This window comes from Peromyscus maniculatus, chromosome 8 (genome assembly GCF_049852395.1).
Source record: "Peromyscus maniculatus bairdii isolate BWxNUB_F1_BW_parent chromosome 8, HU_Pman_BW_mat_3.1, whole genome shotgun sequence".
In the NCBI taxonomy this organism is placed as follows: Eukaryota; Metazoa; Chordata; class Mammalia; order Rodentia; family Cricetidae; genus Peromyscus; species Peromyscus maniculatus.
The window spans coordinates 66,228,012-66,251,414 of record NC_134859.1 but is presented as its reverse complement, the minus strand read 5'-3'; the positions used below and the strand labels follow the sequence as shown (position 1 = coordinate 66,251,414).

Genomic DNA, 23,403 nt, shown 5'->3' with positions numbered 1-23,403 from the left:
GGCTTTCATGAGAAGCACCTGTATTTGCTGAGCTACCCAGCCATACTTTTAAAGAACTGTTTATTCGGGGCTGGAGGGATAACTCAGAGGTTAAGAGCACTGCTTGCCCTTCCAAAGGTCCTGAGTTCAATTCCCAGCAACCACATAGTGGCTCACAACCATCTGTAATAAAATCTGGTGCCCTCTTCTGGCCTGCAGGGATACGTGCAGACAGAACATTGTATACATAATAAATAAATAAGTCTTTAGGGGGAAAAAAAAAAAAGGACTGTTTATTTACCTACAAGTTACTGTGTTGTGGCTCTTATGATCAGTGTTGCAGTAAACAAGGAAATGATGATTCCATTTCCATTATATAGGACATCAGTGGTGGGAATGCTGGGTCATATAAAACTTTACTCTTAGGTGACTTAGGAACCTCCTTGTTATTTCCACAATGATGTACTCATTTGTGCTGCCATTAACACTGGATCAGAGTTCCCCTCTTCTGCACTATTAGTTATTTTTTTGGCTTTGTTATACTTACAGCTCCTTAATTCTAAGGAATCATGTTCAAGTGGGAAGTGAACCACAAAGGGCCTTCACAGGACAAGGTGTGTGTCTGTATGTGGGTATGTGCACATGAATGCAGGAACCTGTAGAGGCCAGAAGAGAATGTTAGGATTCCATGGAGTAGGAGTTACAGGCAGTTATGAGCCACCTAATGTAACTGTTGGGAACTAAACTCAGGTTCTCTGAAGGAGCAGCACCAGTTCTTAATCCCTGAGCCAGCAAGCCCTGTGACACTCTTCCCTCCACCTCACCCAACCCTAGCCCTGGGGTTATAGGTGTTTATGTTACCACATCCAACAATTTTTTTATTTGAATGGATAGTTTGCCTTCATGTCTATCTATACACCATGTGTATGGCTGGTGCCCATAAAGGTTAAAAGAGGCATCAGATCCCCTGGAACTGGAATTAGAGCAGACGGTTGTGAGCCACCATGTGGGTGCTGGGACTCAAACCAGGACCCTCTGGAAGAGCAGCCAGTGCTCTTACCCGAAAAGCCTTCACTCCAGCCCCCAATTATTACCCTTCTTTTGTTTTTGTTTTTGTTTTTTCGAGACAGGGTTTCTCTGTGTAACAGCCCTGGCTGTCCTGGAACTCACTCTGTAGACCAGGCTGGCCTCGAACTCAGAGATCCTCCTGACTCTGCCTCCCAAGTGCTGGTATTAAAGGTGTGTGCCACCACCGCCTGGCTAGAGGTGCAATTCTTAAACAGAGAAATGTCACCTTGAAGGTAATATATGACTAAAAGGTAAGAAAGAGAGGCCAGAAGATGTCAAGGCCCAATTATGACAGACCATAATTCCCAAAAAGAGAGATGAGGCACCCAAGACCAGGCAGTCTCTTCTGGGAGGGCATCAATGAACCCACATTTAAATACATAAGATTCAAACAGCATTATCAAAGGAAAATAACTACACATACATCAGTTGTTTAGGAAAAAATACTTAATGTGAACTAAAAACAAGCTATAGAAGTGAAGAAGAAATAATAAAGGAGGGGGAAAAGGTTAAATTTTTCTCATCTTTTGACTCTAAAACTATGATTATACCCAGTATCTTTTTTTTGTTTTGTTTTGTTTTTCGAGACAGGGTTTCTCTGTGTAGCTTTGCGCCTTTCCTGGAGCTCACTTGGTAGCCCAGGCTGGCCTCGAACTCAGAGATCCGCCTAGCTCTGCCTCCCGAGTGCTGGGATTAAAGGCGTGCGCCACCACCGCCCGGCAACCCAGTATCTTTTTTTCCTCTGTTCTCAATAAAAGTTTTTTTTCAAAGGTTTGTAAGGCTGAGTATGGTGGCACAACTCTGTAATCCCAACACTTGAAAAGCAAAGGCAGGCAGATCTATATGAGTTAAAGGACAGCCTGCTCTACACAGTGAGAACCCATCTTAAAACAACAACAATTCAAATAAGTGAATAAATAGATAAAGAAAAGTAGCCAGGTGGTGGTGGTGGTGGTGGTGGTGGTGGTGGTGGTGGTGGTGGTGGTGGTGGTGCACACCTTTAACTCCAGCATTTGGGAGGCAGAGGCAGGTGGATCTCCTTGAGTTCAAGGCCAGTCTGCTCTACAAAGCAAGCTGGTCTACAAAACAGCCAAAGCTGTTACACAGAGAAACCCTCTCTCAAAACACCAAAAAGGAAAGTGCTTATTATGTCATGCTATATCAAGTACTGGCTCTCAACCGTGGATGACTTTGCTTATGAGAGGACATTCTGCTGGTCACAACTGGAAGAAGAGTATTACTGTCACTTACGGTTCTGCTCACCATCCTAGAGTGGGGAGGACAGGGCAATACCCACAATCAATAATTTTCTGGCAGGTGTGGTGGCACACGCCTTTAATCTCAGCACTTGGGAGACTGAGGCAGAGTCAGGCGGATCTCTGAGTCCAAGGCTAACCTGGTCTACAGAGTGAGTTCCAGGACAGCCAGAGCTACATAATAGAGAGACTCAAAAAACTCCCTGGTCCAAAAGGTTCAGAGTACTAAAGTTGAGAAACTGCCTATAATTCTAACTAATCACAAGGCACTTAAAAACTATTCATAAATTAAACAAAACTTAAAGATACTTGGCAAGTGAAATAAATTAGAAAGCTGAGGTACATACAGGGGGAATAAATACTCAGGCGTCAGATCCAGATCATCATCATAACCAAATCGTCGAAGTACAGTCCAAGTAGTCTCATGCCTCCCCCTCTGGATAAAAAGTGTATGTAAAAAGAGAAAACCTGAAATAAAGTAAATCAGTAAATACAGTTGGTGTGAAGAGTTAACTGTGGCAGGGAGGAAAGCATACAACATGAGCTGGATTTGTGAGAACTTGTGTACTAGTTTCACACTGAGGAACAAGAGGTCCCGTGTGTCTGAAAGCTCTTTTCAGACTCATTCCCCATAAACACGAAGCTCTGCAAGAGCAAACGGTGGACAAAAGGGACAGTTACATCTCAAGGAGCACAATGACAGCCAGAGCTACATGATGAAAACAAATGAGACTGGTGTACCAGTCCTCTCACTTACTTCTATAACGGAAAAGTCTGGGTTTTACTTCACCATTTATTAAATCTAACTCAGCAATATACTCAGCAAGGAACACTATAATTGGTAAATCTGACTCATACACCAAGTCCCTAGAAGTAATTTTTGCCTAAGATGGCTTAAGAGTACTAAGATGTTTGTTACATGTATATCTTTCCCTCATATAACTGTCTGTATATCTGATCTAACCAATTTCCCTACCTCTAATTTACACTGATAGTAGATAATAATCTCCCACCAATACCAACATTTCTTTAATGTATAAATAATGCTACTTGAAATATTAAATTTAGAAGGCTGGGAAATGGGCTAGAAATAGGATGAATGAGTAAGGCCCTAGGTTAACACCCAGCACCTGGGGAGAAAGTGATGAAGAACCCATCCCTACCTCTCAGCGTCAACCCACTGTCAGCCACACCGTCACTTAAGTGTTTTCTAACCACATTCTTGACATCTTCCAGAGCTTGAGGAGCTAAAGGAGTGTTGAAACAAATTCTCTAGCAAAAACATAAAATAAAATACATTTAAAAACAAACCAGAATATAAATATGCAAATAATATAAAAAACAGTGTTCATCTACAAAATCAAAGTGCAACAACCAAAAGAAACAAGTAAATGTCTCTATTTCCTATTATTTAAGTGAAGTATGTTATAAAAGAAAGAAAATTATGTTTGTCAAGAAAGAAACCTGCAGCACTTCTCACTCTGTTTCAGAAACAAAGTCTTTGTGTGGTCACATAATATAAAATTCAGACATCACAGTGATTTAGAGTTTGTCATTCTTCATACACCCACTGAATACCACAACCTCAAACTATCAAAAAGTCTCAGTTCCTAGGCATAATAGGCTTTTCATATTTTAAGATTTAATAGTTGGATGTAATAGTTTTACAGATAAGAGAACAGGTTGCTTAGTGGCATACTGTTAATCTGAAGCTCAAGACAGTTACCTGAAAGAAGTTGAGTTCAGCATCATTCAGAGTGCCATCATTATCTTGATCAGATATTTTAAATATACGAGTGAGGGCTTTTATACAAGCTGGTTTCATCTATACAACAGCGAGAAAAGAAACAAAATAATTTAAAATACAATTTTCACAAATAATACTGAGAAAGCTCCTGATAATTTTTATTTAACATCAAAAACTGATAACACAATGAAATGAACTAAAGCCAAGCCATTTACATTTTTTTAAGTACAGAGGACTGAACTTAAGGCTTTAAACTCAGAGATCTGCCTGCCTCTGCCTCCCAAGAGCTGGGATTAAAGGTGTGTACCATTAAACCTGGAGGAAGATTACTGAAGTTTATTTAAACTTGGAGGTAGATTCATTCATATACCCTCTCTCAGCAAGAGTATGTCATATTCAATACACACTGCAATAATCTCCTTAAGGGCGTTTTCAGTACAGCTTTATCATATAGTTCCTAGAAGTAGAGTCTTACGAACCCATTTGAATCCGAGAACAAGATGCAGGATGAAAAAGCATATTCATTAGTGTAGAATGTCATTCCTACGATTACCCAGAGCAAAATGGTGATGGTAACAGTTGTGATTGTAATATGAAACTGCATTGCAGAATCTGGGGCTGGCAAAATGGCTTAGCCTGCCTATTAGCTCAATGACCTGAGTTAGATCATCAGGACTAACACGGCAGAAAGAAGAGAACCAACTCCCAAATGTTATCCTCTGACCTCTATACTCACCTACACACATACACATGCAGACACACACACTTGTGTACGTATACACAAATGGGCGGGGGAGCCAAAAAAAGTTTTTAAAAATTTTTATTTTTTTTTTAATTTTTAATTGTGTGTATTTGCCTGTGTATAAGTATGTGCACTTGAGTGTGGGTCTCTTAGAGGCCAGAGGTGTCGGATCCCCCTGGAGCTACAGTTACAGGCAGTTGTGAAACACTACATGTGAGTGCTGGGCACTGAACTCAGGTCCTCTGCAAGAGTAGCACACTCTTAACCTCTTAGCTATCTCTCCAGCCCCCACAAAAGAAAAATTCTTTTTTTGTTGTTTTGTTTTGTTGAGACAGGATCTCTCTACATAGCCCTGGTTGTCCTGGTACTCACTCTGTAGACCAGGCTGGCCTTGAACTCACAGAGATCCTCCTACCTCTGCCTCCTGAGTGCTGTGAATAAAGTCACTGGGCATGGTACTATTATTACATTTTTAAAGGCAAGCTCTCAAAAAACAACAACAACAAAAATCTAGTAAAGCTTAGACTTAAAGCTTATACACATATAAAACAATATATAGTCTAAAAGTTGAAAATTTTGTATGGTATTTTATTCATTAGATATACCTGAGAACTGAATAGCAGATGGCTTTAGTCAGTGACTGAGGGAAGGGCAGGGAATCAGCAGATTAGCAGAACTAATAATAAGCCTAAGAACAGAGCAACAGTTAAAGAATTCAGAATAAATAAGGTGGCAGTGGCACATATCTTCAACCCCAGTAATCTATGGTGAGTTCCAGGACAACCAGGGCTACACAGAGAAACCCTGTCTAGGAAACACCAGGTTAAAGATAACTTTAAAAAACTTAAGGAATCATAAATTAAGAATAAAAATGAGAAACCATGGTCAGATTAAGGGGTAACTCAAGACTAATTTTACTGTCAAGACAACATAGGAAATATTTTAAACTTTGGAGCCAAATATGCAAAATCACAGATTATCATGTGGTTTTTATTTACATAGCATGAATTCCCTTTTTACTGACAATACTTAAAATGTTAATGTAGTAATAAGTGAGTACAATTTTGTAATTTAGTCACTAAAGAAAATAGAATTCACTGGGTAGTGGTGGCACACACCTTTAATCCCAGCACTTGGGAGGCAGAGCCAGGTGGATCTCTGTGATTCTAGGCCAGTCTGGTCTACATAGTGAGTTCCAGGAAACCAGGGCTACACAAAGAAACCCTGTCTCGGAAGAAAAAAGGAAATAGAATTTGCAGGGAGGTGGTGGTAGATTCCTGAGGTAGATGGATCTCTGAGTTTGAGGCTAGCCTGATCTACAGATCCAGTTCTAGGACAGCCAGGATTAGTGAAAGAAATCCTGTCTCAAACAAACAAAGAAACAAACAAACAGATCCTGAAGGGATCGAATTTTATTAACTTGGGGTTCAAAGTTAGTGTTTTCTACTGGAAGATCAGCTGTAAATGCTTATCCATCACTGCTGATCTGCAATGAGATTTCATACTGCCTCTTAAGATTTTTGTTGTAGCGATCTCTATTGTCAAATACTGATACACACACACACACACACACACACACACACACACACACACACACACACACACCATGCTTTTTTTTTTTTTCTTTGAGACAGGGTCTATGTAGTCGCTATGTAGACCAGGCTGGCCTCAAACTCAAGAGCTTCTCCTTTCTCTGCCTCCCTAGTGCTGGGATTAAAAGTGTGTGCCAGTCCATTTAGCTGCACAATATTTTTTTTAATTATGTTTATTTCTTTGGGAGGGGGAGCATGACTGTGCCACAGCACAGCATGGAGGTCAGAGGTCAAGCCTCAAAAGTTGGTTCTCTCCTTCCAGCATGCAGGTCCCAGGAATTGACCTCAGGCTAACAGCCTTAGTGGCAAGGGCCTTTATGCAATGAGACATCTTACCAGCCCTACAAACATGATTTCAATTGGGAAAATCCATGACTTGGAAAGCATCCATTGAGCTGTATTAGACTCTTTCCTTGGCATCTCCCACCCCGCCCCCCATATGACTACACTGCAGATTCATCAGTTCAGTTAGAGATCTGGGAGAAAATCAACTACAGAGTTAGATGGACTATGAAATATGGAAATTTCCTTGAACTTGCATCAAAGCCTGAAAAACAATGCTGCAACTGAAGCCTGGGTTTATGAACTGTAAGTGCTTTGCTCCTGAAAATCTCCTCTCCATTTGTCTTGTCCTGGAATGGGATGTGGCACTTGGGAAGTGTCACGGCACACAGCGGTTAAGTGGTACCCTAGGCAGCAGTGGGGCTGACAGTACTAAACTGCAGCACTGCTCAAACCACTCACAGCCGCCACACATACAAACAATGGCTGCTGTGTCAATGTAATACAGTTTGACATATCACAAAGTACACTTCCTTTTCATTTTCTTCAATAATTAAAAATACACAAAATGGCCAGGTGGTGGTACACATTTTCAGTCCCAGCACTCAGGAGGCAGAAGCCAGCCTGGTCTACAGATAGAGTTCCAGGACAGGTTCCAAAGCTACACAGAGAAACCCTGTCTCAGAAAAAAAAAAAAACAACAACAACAACAAAAACATAAAATGTATTTACAGCTCATACACTGTACAAAAGCCAAGTTTGGCTAGGGGGTCTCAATTTGCCAACTATTCAACAATATTATAAACTGCAAATTTTTATGTATCTTTAGATTTATTTCTGTGTGTTTATCTGTCTACATGCCACATATATGTGAGTACCTGAAAAAGACAAGGATGCAGACACTAGAATCCAAACTCAGGACTTCTGGAAGACAAAGAAATGCCCTTAACCACTGAGGTTTCCAAAATTTTATTTCACTTTTAATCCTAGCATTGGGAAGGCAGAGGCAGGCAGATACTACAGAGTGAGTTCCAGGACAGAGAAAGCTCCACAGTGAGACCAAGAAATAAATAAATAAATAAATTAATTAATTAATTAATTAAAATAAACCCCTCAGGGTTGGAGAGTTGGCTCAGCAGTTAAGAGCACTTATTGCTTTTACAGAGGACCCTGGTTTGATTCCCAGGACCCACACTGGCTCACAATGATCCAGTTACAAGAGATCTGACATCCTCTTCTAACCTTCTCAGGCACCATGCATACACATGGTACACATACATACATGCAGGCAAAATACTCATACACATAAAAAAGTAAGTAAATCTAAAATTGTTTTTAAAAAATACCTCAATAAAAATTAATGTAGGGCTGGTGAGATGGCTCAGAGGTTAAGAGCACTGGCTGCTCTTCCAGAGGTCCTGAGTTCTAGTCACAGCAACCACATGATGGCTCACAAACATCTATAATGAGATCTGGTGCCCTCTTCTGGCATCCAAGCATACATGCAGACAGAACACAGAATATATAAATAAATCTTAAAAAAAATAAAATGAAGCCAGGCAGTGGTGATGCATGCCTTTAATCCCAGCACTTGGGAGGCAGAGGCAGGCAGATCTCACTGAGTTTGAGGCCAGTCTGGTCTACCGAGTGAGTTCTAGGACAGGCTCCCACAGAGAAACCCTGTCTCAAAAAACCAAAATAAAAAAAAATAAAGTAAAATTAATGTAACTTAAAAATGGGCATAGGTCCTTGAGTAGATATTTTGCCAAAGTAGATACATAAATGAGTATATAAAAACACTGTTTAAGGGGCTGGAAAGATGGCTCAGCGGTTAAGAGCACTGACTGCTCTTCCAGTTCAATTCCCAGCACCCACATAATGGTTCACAGCTGTCGTAACTCCACTTAACTCCAGGTCCAGGGACATGACACCTTCACCTAGACATACATGAAGTGAAGGCAAAGCACCAATGCACAGAAAATAAAAACAAATAAAAAAGTTTTTTAAAAATTGTTTAAAATCATTAGCCATCAAGGTAATATAAATTAAAATCACAATGAAATAAAGTGATATTTCTTTTTTAAATTTATTATTATTTTTTAATTTTATGTGCATTGGTGTTTTGTCTGCATGTATGTCTGTGTGTAATGTATATGGTTGTCAGATCTTGGAAGTTAGACCGTTGTGAGCTACTATGTGGGTGCTAAGAACTGAACCTGGGTCCTCTGGAAGAGCAGTCAGTGCACTTAAATGATGATCCATCTTCCAGCCTCTAAAGTGATATTTTCTAGGATGACTGTAATAAACCAAAAGACCAAAAGCATAAATGACTGCTGCAAAAATGTAAATAAGTTGGAAATTTCATCTGGGTATGGCAGTGAATATCAGTAATCTTAACACTTGGGAAAGAAAGGTAGGAGGATCAGAAGATCTAGGTCATCATCAGCTATATATCATATAAACATACCACGGGATACATGAGAATGAGAGGATGGGGGGGGGTGAGACAGAGCAAGAGACAGAGATGGAGTGCTGGCACACACCTTTAATCCCAGCACTCCGGAGGCAGGTGGATCTCTGTGAGTACAAGGCCAGCCACATCTACAGAGTGAGTTCCAGGAAGGCGAGGACTACACAGAGAAACCCTGTCTTGGAAAACAAAAGAAAGCAAAACAAACAAACAAAAATTGGATCTTTATATATGACAGGTGGGAAAGGACAATATTTCCTGCCACTGTGGGAATACTTGGTGGTTCCTCCCTTAGTTAAACATACAATGGTCCTGTTACTCAGCAACACCAATGCTACACAAAGATGGAAAAGAACTGAAAACAGGTGTCTCAAGAAAAAAAACCTTGTATGTGAACAAGTTAACAACTGCCCATTCACAATAGTCAAAAAGAAGAAACTACTTCAGGAGACGTCAAAAGATAAAGAAATAAAGAGTTGCTCCCTCCATATGATGACATTTTATTTAACTAGAAGAAATTAAATGGATGGAACTAGAAAAAATCATTCTGAGTGAGGTAACCCAAACCCAGAAAGACAGTCATGGTATGTACTCACTCATAAGTGGATTCTAGATATAAAATAAAGAACAATCAGACCACAACCCATAGAACCATGGAGGCTATATATATAGCATGGAGGTCCCTAGGACGACTGTAGCTTATAATAAATTTCGGTTTTACTCAATTATTGAAAAAAAAAATAGCCAAATGAATGGAAACACATGAACTATGAACCAAAGGCTGAGGGGGCCCCAGCTGGATCAGGCCCTCTGAATAGGTGAGACAGTTGATTGGCTTGATCAGTTTGGGAGGCAACTAGGCAGTGGGACCAAGTCCTGTGCTCATTGCATGAATTGGCTGTTTGAAACCTGGAGCTTATGCAAGGACACTTGGCTCAGTCTGGGAGGAAGGGACTGGACCTGCCTGGACTGAGTCTACCAGGTTGATTGCAGTCCTCGGGGGAGGCTTTGCCCTGGAGGAGGTGGGAATGGGGGGTAGGCTGGGGGTAAGGGGAGGGAGTGGGAGGGGGGAGAATAGGGGAACCTGGGGCTGATATGTAGAAGTGAATGGTATTGTAAAATAAAAAAATAAATAAATAAAAGTTTAAAAAAAAAGATTTATTTCTAGAAAACAACAACAACAAAAAAAAGAAATTAAATACTGATACACACTACAGCATGAGTGAACCTTGAACACAGTGCTGGTGAAAGAAGAGAGAAATAAAAGCTACTCATTGGTGCCTCTGCTGTCAGGGACCATCCAGGAGGGACAAAGAGGGCTGACAGTGATTGCTGACGGCCACAGGGTTTCGCTGGGGAAGTATACAAGGCAGTGGAGTTGGTCAGAGGTAGGTCCCTTTCTGAATATACTAAAACTCACTTAATTGCATGCATAAAAGAGATGAGTTTTGTGTCACATTATCTTTAAAAAAAATCAGTTTTTAATCTATTGCAAAATTTTATTAGATTCTGGGTATTTCTCAATGGAATTACTGTATTTCCTACCTATGAAAGTATGTCTACTTGGGGAAAAAAAAAAACCCAAAAAAATTGAATTAAAAAAAAAAAAAGTATATCCAGGCTACATCACATGTACCCAGGACAAAAAATTATAAGAGGTCTGAGAATGTAGCTCAGGGGTAGCACATTCACTTACTATGCACAGAGCCCTGAGATCAATTACTGAAACCAACCAAACAAAATCACTACCCAAGTTTTTGCTTAGATTCACAGATTGTCAGGGCTGATGAGATAGACGGATTGATGGGTAAAGAACACTTGCTACCAAGCCTGACATCTGACCCAAACAGTGGAAAGAAAGAACTGATTTCCACAAGCTGTCCTCTGACCTCTATGCACACCATGGCATAGATCCACCTCATAAAATAAATAAATAGAAAATGAAGGGAGCCAGGCGGTGGCGGCGCATGCCTTTAATCCTAGCACTTGGGAGGCAGAGGCAGGCAGATCTTTTTGAGTTCGAGGCCAGCCTGGTCTACAGAGCGAGATCCAGGAAAGGCGCAAAGCTACACAGAGAAACCCTGTCTTGAAAAACCAAAGAAGAAAAAAAAAAAATGAAAATAAAGGGGAAAGTTCACAGATTTATAGTTGCAAAGTAAGGAAAGAACTGAGTCTTGGCTGTTCTGTGAGTGTCGCCAGTGATGAGTGTCAGCGGCACTATCTAAGAAGACTTAAACTGGAGACTCTATGAAAACACAACGTCAGTGGCAGGGTCGCTGAACCAGAACACTCAAGTTAACAATTTCATAAGCAACACAATTTAATTTCGTTCTTTCTTTCTTTCTTTCTGAGACAGGTTTTCTCTGTGTAGTTTTGCTGCCTGTCCTGGATCTCGCTCTGTAGACCAGTCTGGCCTCGAACTCATAGAGATCCGCCTGGCTCTGCCTCCTGAGTATGGAGACTAAAGGCATGCGCCACCACCACCCGGCCCACAATTCAATTTCAGTAGTTTCATCTTTATAAAAAGCTAAACAGATGACTGTGGCTTATAATAACTTTTGGTTTTACTCAATTACTGAGCAAGCCTCAATGAAACATTTCACTATTAGGATAAGAATTTATACTGTATCAAGCTGAAAACAGAAAAATAAAAAAAAAATAAATAACAAAAGTTAAACATCGCTATAGCCCATGACCACATTGCATCACTCAGGCCCACAGAACACAGCCTGGGGTTACCTCTTTCTCCTCTGGGCAGTACAGAGGCCCTGTAGGATGAAGAACAGCTTTCTGTGCATAATAAAACAGCTCTGATATATTCTTCAGGTTTTTTGCTGAACACTAAAAAAATAAAAATAAAAAATAAAAGTTTTCAATTTCATACTCTGAAATCAGTTATGATAGCTAAAAACAATTTTAAAAGTGTCAATATAGGATATTCCTCCTTTGGAATCCCTTCCACTCCCAGGGGTTTTGCTCATTTTCTCTTACTACATCTACATCCACTTGGCTTAGCAGAAAAAAAGAAAGCCAGTAAGGTAAGAGTGTGATTCCTTGAAGAAACTGAAAAATAAATTTTCCTTTGTAGACAGTACCAACTTATAAAGAAATATAGAGCTTATGAAGAAAACTTTTACATTCTGTTTTATTTGGTTTATATGACTTCACAAAGAACAGAAAATTTATTCCATCCCACATAATCCCCGCTTCCCATGAGACATACCTCCACACAGGTTTCTATTTCTGTATATTGGTTCATAATAGGAAGGATGGTCTCCATACTACTATATTCCACCAAGTCAGATTTGTTCCCAACTAATATCAAAGGCAGCCTGAAATAGGGCATTAATGCAATAAAGAAAACAAAAGATGTTAGATTTATATTTTCACCTACATCATTACCCATTCTAACTAAAAAGCTTTAATCTTCCAAACGTAACTTGTCCACTACACTCTGTTCAGGGCCCCCAGAGAGTAGGTTCATTCAGTCAGTCAATGTCCGTTTATAGAGCACCTGTTTCAAGTTACACACTCTTCTAAGTATTAAGGGCATTAAGAAAAAAGTTCCTCCGGGTCTGGAGAGATGGTTCAACGGTTAAGAGCACTGGCTACTCTTCCAAAGGTTCAGTTCCCAGAACCCCCATGATGTCTCACAACTGATTGTAACTACAGTTGCAGGGGATCTGACACCCTCGCACAGACACACATGCAGGCAAAACACCAGTGCACATAAAATAAAATAAAAAAGAAAGAAAAAGGTCTCTCTCATTTGAATAGTGAAAACCAGAAAACGAGCAGTAAGTAATTTCTAACTCAGTGTCATGAATGAACTAAATGGGGAGACACAGGACAGAATAATGGGAGGGAGATGATCATAAAATTTCTCTTCAGGAAATGGTGTTTGAGCCAAGGATTGAGGGACAATCTCATGTGGAATCTGCCACATGGAGGGCAGAGAGAGTTGGCTGGGAAGAAAAGAAAGCATGAACATCCTGGTGGGGTCAGAGAAGAGGAAAAACATGCCAGAATGGAGAGTAATAAACAAGGAAAGGTAAGAAATGGGTTACACTGAGGATGAAAGGCCAGACACATTAAGACTTATACGCTGTGATAAGGAATGCAGGTTGTATCACTAGTATAAATGAGAAGCCAAATGAAGAGCTATAAGCAGGGGCAATATCTGATCTAATGAATGAATTTACTTTTTTATCATTACTATTTGAATGTATCCGATACCACTGAACTCAACACTTAAGTTTTTGTTTTGTTTTAGTTTTTTTATGTGTATGAATGCTTTGCCTGCATATGTACATATGCTATGTGCATGCGTGGCACCCAAAGAAGTCGGAAGAAGACATTGGATTCCCCTAGAACTAGAGTTACAGACAGTTGTAAGCCAACATGCGGGTGCTCAAAATCAAACCTGGATCTTCTACAAGAGCAGTGTTTCTAACTGCTGAGCCATTGTGTGGGTTCTGGGAATGTGATCTTCTACTTTTCAGAGATATATAGTGAAATGTTTACAACTTGGTATGATGTCTGTCTGCTTCAAAATGGTCCCAATGGGACAGATAAACAAGACTGGTCCTGAATTAACAGTTGAAGCTAGGTGACACTATTGACTTTCTTTCTTTCTTTCTTTCTTTCTTTCTTTCTTTCTTTCTTTCTTTCTTTCTTTCTTCTCTCTCTCTCTCTCTCTCTCTCTCTCTCTCTCTCTCTCTCTCTCTCTCTCTCTCTCTCTCTCTCTCTCTCTTTCTGTTTTGTTTTTCAAGAGGGTTTCTCTGTGTAGCCTTGGCTGGCCTGGAATTCACAGAGATCTGCCTGCCTCTGCCTCTCAAGTGCTGGGACTAAAGGCATGTGCCATCATGCCCAGCTATTCTCTCTTTCTTTATGTGTGAACTTTTTCATTAAGAAACAGGCTTGGCAAAACTCAAGTCCAAGTGGATCAAAGACCTCAACATAAATCCACTCACACTAAACTTGATAGAAGAGAAAGTAGGAAGTACTCTTGAACACATTGGCACAGGAGATTACTTCCTAAATATAACACCAGCAGCACAGACACTGAACACAACAATTAATAAACGGGACCTCTTGAAACCGAGACACTTTTGTAGAGCAAAAGACACGGACAATAAGACAAAACGACAGCTTACAAAATGGGAAAAGACCTTCACCAACCCCACATCTGACAAAGGACTGATCTCCAAAGTATATAAAGAACTCAAGAAACTAGACATCAAAATACTGAACAATCCAATTTTAAATGGGCTAAAGAACTAAACAGAGAATTCTCAAAAGAAGAATATCAAATGGCTGAAAGACATTTAAAGATGCTCAACATCCTTAATCATCAGAGAAATGCAAATCAAAAGGACTCTGAGATACCACCTTACATTTGTCAGAATGGCTATGATCAAAAACACTGAAGACAGCTTATGTTGGAGAGAATGCAGAGCAAAGGGAACACTCCTCCACTGTTGGTGGGAATGCAAACTTGTACAACCACTGTGGAAATCAGTATGGTGGTTCCTCAGAAAATTGGAAATCGATCTACCTCAAGACCCAGCCATACCACTCTCGGGCATTTACCCAAGGAATGCTCAATCATACCACAAAGATACATGCTCAACTATGTTCAGAGTTGCACTATTCATAATAGCCAGAACCTGGAAACAACCTAGATGCCCGTCAACTGAAGAATGGATTAGGAAAATGTGGTACATATACACAATGGAGTACTACTCAGCAGAGAAAAACAATGAGAACATGAAATTTGCAGGCGAATGGATGGGAAGGGAGGGAGGGAGGGAGGGGGGGAGGGAGGGGGGAGGGAGGGAGGGAGGGAGGGAGGGAGGGAGGGAAGGAAGGAAGGAAGGAAGGAAGGAAGGAAGGAAGGAAGGAAGGAAGGAAGGAAGGAAGGGCCTTGGGCAGGGTGGTGGTGGTGCACGCTTTTAGTCCCAGCATGCAGGAGGCAGAGCCAGGCGGATCTCTGTGAGTTCAAGGCCAGCCTGGACTACAGAGTGAGATCCAGGACAGGCACCAATACTAAACGGAAAAACCCCCAACTCAAAAAAAAAAAAGTAAGAAAAAAGAAAAGAAAAGAAACAGCCTTGGAGCCAGGCAGTGGTGGTACACACCTTTAATCCTAGCAATGGGGAGGCAGAAGCAGGGAGGGGGTTCTCTCTGAGTTCAAGACCAGCCTGGTCTACAGAGTGAATTTCAGGATAGCTAGGGCTACATGGAGAAACCCTGTCTCAAACAAACAAACAAACAAACAAAAAAAGGAAGAAGAAAAAAGCCTTGGCTGTTAACTCTCACAAACATGGTGAATGGTCCTAAGAGCCACCAGACTTTCTGCAAAAAATGTGGCAGGCACCAGCCCCACAAAGTGACACAATATAAGAAGAGAAAAGAGGGCTTCAGAGACACCTTAGCAGTTAAAAGCACGGGCTGTTCTTCCAGAGGTCCTGAGTTCAATTCCCAGCAACCACATGGGATCTGATGCCCTCTTCTGGCATAAATACATACATACACATATATGAGTGCAGACAGGGCATTCATATACATAAAATAAAGAAAGGGAGGGAATCTATGTCCAGGTCAGTGGAGTTAGGACAGGGAGCTAAGCAGCGATGGTAGGCAGACTATGCTTATTTTCCACAAAAAGGCTGAAGTTACAAAGACTGTAATGAGTGTGCTGAGCCTGACTGCAATTTAAGAGGATGCTGGCTTTCAGAGGTGTGAGCATTATGACCTGGGAGGTAGCAAGAAAAGAAAAAGCCAAGTGATCCAGTTCTAAGATGATTTTAGGGTTTTTGCTTTTGTTTGTTTTTCAAGACAGGGTTTCTCTGTGTAGCCCTGGCTGTCCTGGAATTCATTCTGTAGACCAGGCTGGTCTCAAACTCAGAGATCCACCTGCTACTGCCTCCTGAGTGCTGGGATTAAAGGCACCACCACCCAGTTAAGATAATTTTGTTATAGAGACAATAAAAAGGTAAAAGAATTAAAAAGGCTTTTAAAAAATTTTCTTTACTACATTTGTGTGTTGTGTGTGTGTGTTCAAGTATGTCATGTCCAAGGGGAGGTTGTTCTTGGAAAGGACCGAGTTCATTTCCCAGCACCCAGATGGCAGCTCACAACCATCCATAGAACTCCAATTCTAGAGCATCTGACACCCTTTTCTGGCGTCTGGGGGCACCAGGCACACACATGGTAAACAGACATGTGAGTGAAACATTTCCAGGCAGAAAGCATACAGAGAACTTAAAGATTTTGTTTTGGGTAAGTGAAATCTGAGAGGCCTATGGGCAATCAAAATGGGTTATCAAAGACATCAGAGTAGTGGAGACTGTTATTTTTAAGTTTGAAACGGCAGCCTGGAGGCAAAACAAATCATTTTACTAGACTCCAGACTCCCAATAGAAACACCTGCAGCACTCAGTTAAACAGCCCTTACCTTCAGTGTGATTTTTATTGCTTAAGATGCCCAAGTATAGACTGCTAACAAAATTGGGAAGAACTAAGAAACTCAGTAGTTTATAACAAAAGGTGTGCATCAGAATAATTTTTTGAATTTAAAAAAAAAAAATGCATGTTTTAACCCAGTTCCAAGTTTGTCAGTTCTAAAATCCCAGGCTAAAATGAAAATCTCTGTAGTTTTTTAAAAGTCTCTCAGATGACAGTGACACTGATTTAAACTAAGAGACACTGATCTAAAAAGAATCCTAAGGAAGAACAGGCATGCACCAAAAACAAACTGCAGACATGAGGCTTAGGAAAAGTTACTGGAAAATAGAAGGTTCATACAGGCATGGCAGTGCACACATAGAATGCCAGCAACTGGGAGGCTGAGGCAGGAGGATTTTGAGTTTAAGATCAGTCTACACTACTTAGTGAGAACCTGTCTCAAAACAAATAATAAAGTCAAAAAGTACTGCAATTTGGGAAAAATCAATACTCAGGAAAGTAAGTGTCCTCATGTGCTTCAAGAAAGAAAACACGAAGGTCAAGGACAAGCTCACCCATGACGGCACTACACACACTACAGCTTCAAGCGCCCAAAGACATTTGCATATGGCACCAGACAGGCCACCAGCAGAGGATAGTGGTGTATACCTTTCATCCTGACTACCTGTAGGTGGAAGCAGGAAGATTACAAGTTTGAGAATAGCCTGGGAAATATAGTGAGATTCTATGACTCTAAAATGAAATGAAATTAAAAATAAAACAAGGCCCACAAAGTAGCCACAGTATTTTAGTGACAATAAAGCCAGAGTTTCTAAATTCCATGACATAAATTGGTTCTTCATATATACTGGCCAAATATGTTCTCTTCTCCAGAGAGGTCCTCCTAGAAATAGCTCCAACAAGGAGAAAGGGCCAAGAGCATGTGGGTGTCATGGCCTTTAAGGCATCACTGTCCAATGCAACATACTATGACGATGGTCTTCTTTGTTTGTTTTTTGAGACAGGGTCTTTCCAAATACTCCTGGTTGTCCTAGAACTCGCTATATAGACCAGGCTGGCCTCAAACTCACAGAATCCCTTGCTGGGATTAAAGGCATGTGCCAGGGGGTGGGGAGGTGGCTCAGCGGTTAAGAGCACTGATTGCTCTTCCAGAGGAGCTGGGTTCAGTTCCCAGCACCCACATGGCAGCTCACAACTGTCTGTAACTTCAGTTCCAGGGACACAAAACCCATGGCAAAATACTAATGCATATAAAATGTAAGAAAAAATTTTTTAAAAAAGCATGTTTTAACACCTTCTGAACTGATGATGGTCTTTGGTTGCACTATTACCGCAACCACTAGCCACAGATCGCTACTGAGCTTCTGCAATGTCCAAGAGTATATCAGAGGAACTTAGACTTTAGCTTTCTTTCACTTTAGTGAACTTAAATTGCCACAAATGACAAGTGGCTAACAGCACTAGACAGCTGAGAGAGTAATTCTCTTCTTTCAACTTTGTCAGTAACTCACCACAAAGTTTAAGAAACAATGAAGAGGAGTTATCACAGAGCTGAAGGCCCCTAAGTCACAGTTTCCTTTTCATAAATAAGACAGGGCATCAGATTTCCTGAGCATGAAAGAACAAAAATGCCAGAAAAAGAATTTTCTTTTTCTGAAAAACTGAGCAAAGAGCCATATGTATACAATGAATATTTAAAACCTGATTTTCCTAACATTCAAAAAGATTAAAATGGGGGCTGGAGAGATGGCTCAGTGTTTAAGAGCACCTGCAGCTCTTCCAAAGAACCTACATTTTGTTCCCAGAACCCACATGGTAGCTCACCAACAATTACAACTCCAGTTACAGAGGATCTGATACCCTCTTATAGCCTCTGCAGCACACACACAGTGCAACAAACTTCACACATACACATAAATACAAACAAGTAAATCAATCATTTTTAAAAAAAGATTAAAATGCTAGGACAGGAGTGGTGGCACAAACATTTAACACCAGCACTCAGGAGGCAGTCAGATCTCTGTGAGCATGAGGTCAGCCTGGTCTACATGGGGAAAACCTGTCTCAAAGGGGAAAAAAAAATTGAAAGCTGGGCATGAACACACCAGAGGCATACACTTTAACCCCAACACTTGGGAGGTAGAGGCAGGTGGAACTCTGTGAATTTAAGCCAGCCTATATTCTATATAGTGAGACTCTGTGTTAAAAAAAAAAAAAGAAAGAAAAGAAAAGAAAAAGAAAGGAAGAAAAGAAAGAGAGAAAGAAAGAATAAAAATAACGTTTAACCAATTAAATATTGGAAGGAAAATGTTTTCTTGTGACTTTACTTACTTTGCAGTAAGGCTCATTAAGAAAGGGAATGGCTCAGTTGCCTTTAGCCTACTGGCTATGGGTGGGATAGGACCTCTGTTTGTCTTTTCTGTGTTGAACACACAGATTGCAAGCCCAGCGCCACTTTGAGATCTTTGGCAACAGTTAACTCTGCAGTTCACACACGATTTGAGCCTGTATGATAATGAGTATTCGGAGACAGGTAATACCTGGGTGGCCACTCAACAACCTAAGACAGAGCGCCTGTGTGGCCTGGGCAGGCGTCTCCATGACAGGCAAGGTGACCTGCTGACGTCCCACACAACCTAAGTCAGAAGCTCATTTTTTAGTAAAAGGGGGACCTGTAGGGCCCTGGCCCCTATTTTGGGTAACTGTTACCTTGCTTGCTGACCTTGACCTTGATATCCTCCCTATGCTAATCCCCTGCCGGGTTCTACCCCCCCTGAATGCTTAAGGAAAGATCCTTGTCTGTGTATCCTGCATAATGGATGTTAACAGCTTAGATGCAAGATTGTAAAACATCAGCAGTAAACTTCTGCCCTCTGGGGTTCTCCCATTGTGCTGTAAGCCTGTATTTAAGACCTCCTCCCTCCTTCAATAAATGGCATTGGGGGGAAAATATTTATACTGTATCAAGCTGATAATAGAAAAATAAATAATAAATAAAAATGAAAGAAAAAGAAAAAGAAAAAGAACTATTGGCTGGCTGCTCTCCTTCTCTGATCTTTCAGCTTTCACCATGATATCTGACTCCGGGTTTTTATTAATAAGACCAATTAGGATTTGTGCTACAAACAATTGTTCACATTATGAGCAATCAACAATTCCACACTTCATTAAAGAAGCAACTCAAGAGAGGGCATGCAATACAGGCAAAGGCAGACTCCCAAACAGACTGAAACAGCAGTTTGTAATCAGAAATGCAGGATTACTAAAATATTCAATCTGTCAATAATTACGAATCTTTACAATGTCAGAGCTGTTTTCTGCTTTGCTTTCAAATCTACTTACTTTTTCTAATCACTCCTGCCCCCACAAAGGTATGTGGTGGTGTATGAAGGTAGGTGAACAGAGAGAAACTGATAAAAACCAATGTAGAGGGCCAGGAACATGGCTCAGCAGGTAAAGGCACTTACTACCAACCTTGAATTCCATTCTGGAATCAACACAATAAAAGGGGACAACCAAACCTGTCTTTTTTTTTTTCTCCCAAGACATGGTTTCTCTGTAGCTCTGACTGTCTTGGAACTCAATTTGTAGACCAGCCTGGCCTGGAACTCAAAAGATCCACCTGCCTCTGCCTCCTAAGTGCTGGGATTAAAGGCATGCGCCACCACTGCCCACACAGATTTATTTTTTTATTAGTTTATGTGTGAGTGTTTTGCCTGCATGTATACCTGTGCCTAGTGCTTGAGGAGATGGTGAGCCTCTATATGGGCGCTGGGAATCCAACCCAGGTCCTTTGAAACAACAAGTGCCCTTAACCACTTCAGCCCTTATTCCTGCACATTGTACTCTGACACCTTTGTGTACATGCATGCGCATGCGAGCATACACACACACACACACACACACACACACACACACACACACACACACACACGCAAACAGATACACACAAATAAATAAATATTTGAAAGAAAAACCAAATGTGGAACGTGTTAATAACCAGGGGATCCAAGTAAAGGCTTTACAGATATGTTTGTTAGTATTTCTTACATCTTTTCACTAAGTTTGAAATTTTCAAAAAAAAAGTCTGAAAGAAAAAAATACCTGCTGTCTTTGTCTGTTCTTTCATTTATGAGTGGAATCCATCGGCTTGTTACCTAAAATGAAAATAAGTAGGAGTAAAGCCATGATGCAGATCTTTGAAAAGCTGTCACTCAGGAGGCAGAGGCAGGAAGATTTCTGAGTTCAAGGTCAATCTGGTCTACATATGGAGTTCCAAGCCAGCCAGAGCTACATAGTGAGATTCTGTCTTTAAAAGAAAAAGTGGCAGGACAAAAAAGAAAAAGGGTACTTTTTTAAAGAAGTTTTTTATGCTTATGAGTGGAAGTTCTGTCTGCATGTGCATGCCTGGTGCACAGAGGCCCCTACAACTGAAATGGAGTTACAGAAGAGCAGCCTCTGAGCCACCTCACCTTCTGAGCCATCTCTCTTCTATTTTGTTAAGAGTCCTTAAAAATCTCACTGGAGGGTCAGCTTTGATCAGATTTGTCCCATTAAAACTAGGCATGGTGGCACATATCTGTAACCCCAGACTAAGGCAGGAAGATCATGAGTTCCAGGCCAGCTTAGGCTACAGAGCAAGACACAACCTTAAAAACAAAAACAAAGCTGGGGCTTGGTGGCGCACGCCTTTAATCCCAGCACTTGGAAGACAGAGGCAGGCAGAGCTCTGTGAGTTAGAGGCTAGCCTGGTCTGCAGAGTTCCAGGATAGCCAGGGATACAATAAAGAGATCCTGTCTCCAAAAACAAAAGAAAAGAAAAGAAAAGAAAAGAAAAGAAAAAAAGAAAAAGAAAAAAACTTGAGGCAAGAGGACTGCAAGTTCATTGCCACCCTGGGCTATCTAACAATTCCAGACCTAAGCTATATAATAAGAACCTGCCTCCATGAGTGGTGGTGGCGCACACCTTTGATCTCAGCACTCTAGAGGCAGAGGCAGGTGGATCTCTGTTCCAGACTAGCCTGGTCTACAGAGCGAGTTCCAGAACAGTCAAGGCTACACAAAGAAACCCTGTCTCAAAAAACAGAAACAAAAGAACCTGCCTCAAAAAAGTAAATAAATAGTATCATATTTAATTTAAATATAGAGAAAATTTAAATATACCTTATCAATAGAATGTTTGTTGTTAACAGCATAAACTATGCAGATGACATTAGCCTAGAAGAAAAATGAACAAATTAGTGGCACTTTGAAATAAAATATACACAACAGGATTTAATTGTCAACTACCTAAGATTTTTCAGCCAAAGGGGGAAATTTTTTAAAGAAGAAAAACCTGCCTATAAGAAGAAAGCATCCCTAAAGAACTAGAGCAAAAAATATACACTCAAATATCAATGACTATAACAAAGAGTTAAGAAATTCCTGGTAAACTTGAGCATGGTAGCACACACCTATACAGCACTCAAGAAGAGGAGGCAGGGGGATCAAGACAAGCCCCAACTACACTGAGAATTCAATGCCAGTCTGGGCTACAAGAAACTGTCTCAATCCCCAACTGGCCCTCAAAAAAAGCATATTCTTGGTAAGAGAACTAAAAAGATAGACTCATAGGATTATCACTGTTCATGTACACAATGTACATACATATACATACACACAAACACACACACACACACACACACAATGACTTTTTTACACATACCTGTGATATTTCCTGATGAAGTTGTTCATCACTCTGTTCTGCTTCTACAAATAACAAAGTCAGTATTTTGTATTTTAAAAACTTTCATAACAGTCAAGCAAAAAAAAAAAATCTATGTAACATCCACCTAAGAAAATTGACACCGATGGCTCTGCAGTTAAGAGCACTTGTTGCTCTTTCAGAGGACCATGTTAGAGAAGTACCATATAGAATTACCATATAGAGAGGTAATTCTCTATAACTCCAGATTCAGGGGAATCCTACACCCTCCTCTGGCCTCCATGGGCACTAAGCATAAACATAATACATTTACATATCTATAGGCAAAGATACATACTCATAAAAACCAATAAATCTTCAAAATGATAGAGTGTAGAACCAGACAAGGTACCAAAATAAGAGTGATCCAGAGGAAGAAAAAGCTGAACCAAGATAAGAAAGGTGGTTAGCAAGGAAGAAATATTCAAGAGGGCAATTCCAGCACAGAAGAGCAGAGGCACTGTGTCAAAGATCTAGGCCAGTATCTAATCCAGAGTTGAAAAAGGATCAGACGGCTGGACAGTGGTGGCACACGCCTTTAATCCCAGCACTCAGGAGGCAGAGGCAGGCGGATCTCTGTGAGTTCAAGGCCACCCTGTTCTACATAGAGAGTTCTAGGACAACCAGGGTTACACAGAGAAACCCTGTCTTGAAAAAGAAAGAGAGCTGGAGAGATGGCTCAGGGCTTAGGAGCACTGACTGCTCTTCCAGAGGACCCCGTTCAGTTCCCAGCACCCACATGACAACTCACAACTGTCTGTAACTCCAGTTCCAGGAGATCTGACACCTTCACACCAATGCACATAAAATAAAGTTAAATAAACTACTGAAATAAAATACAAAAGAAAAAGAGAAGCCGGGCGGGTGGTGGCACACGCCTTTAATCCCAGCACTCGGGAGGCAGAGGCAGGCAGATCTCTGTGAGTTCGAGGCCAGCCTGGGCTAGTTCCAGGACAGGCTCCAAAACTACACAGAGAAACCCTGTCTCAAAAGAAGGAAAAGAAAAAAAAAAAAAAAGAAAAGAAAAAGGGTCAAGCAAAAGAGATCAGTAACT

General features: G+C 40.8%; 1 protein-coding gene across 8 annotated transcripts in view; it reads right to left on the bottom strand.

The window, feature by feature from the left end:
• The window catches only part of Rhot1 (ras homolog family member T1), a 74,175-nt gene that overhangs the window by 30,427 nt on the left and 20,345 nt on the right, over positions 1-23,403 (bottom strand). For all 8 annotated transcript variants that reach the window (XR_013053057.1, XR_013053058.1, XM_006977509.4 and 5 more), the window contains exons 4-11: positions 22,311-22,354; positions 21,770-21,823; positions 20,711-20,763; positions 12,360-12,468; positions 11,876-11,977; positions 4,030-4,128; positions 3,467-3,575; positions 2,651-2,771 (exon numbers count right to left, since the gene is read on the bottom strand). Coding sequence is in view for 6 of the 8 variants with exons in the window: in XM_006977509.4 (XP_006977571.1) it covers positions 2,651-2,771; positions 3,467-3,575; positions 4,030-4,128; positions 11,876-11,977; positions 12,360-12,468; positions 20,711-20,763; positions 21,770-21,823; positions 22,311-22,354 (691 nt within the window). In the remaining 2 variants the exon portion in view is untranslated. The remainder of the gene's footprint in view (positions 1-2,650; positions 2,772-3,466; positions 3,576-4,029; positions 4,129-11,875; positions 11,978-12,359; positions 12,469-20,710; positions 20,764-21,769; positions 21,824-22,310; positions 22,355-23,403) is intronic.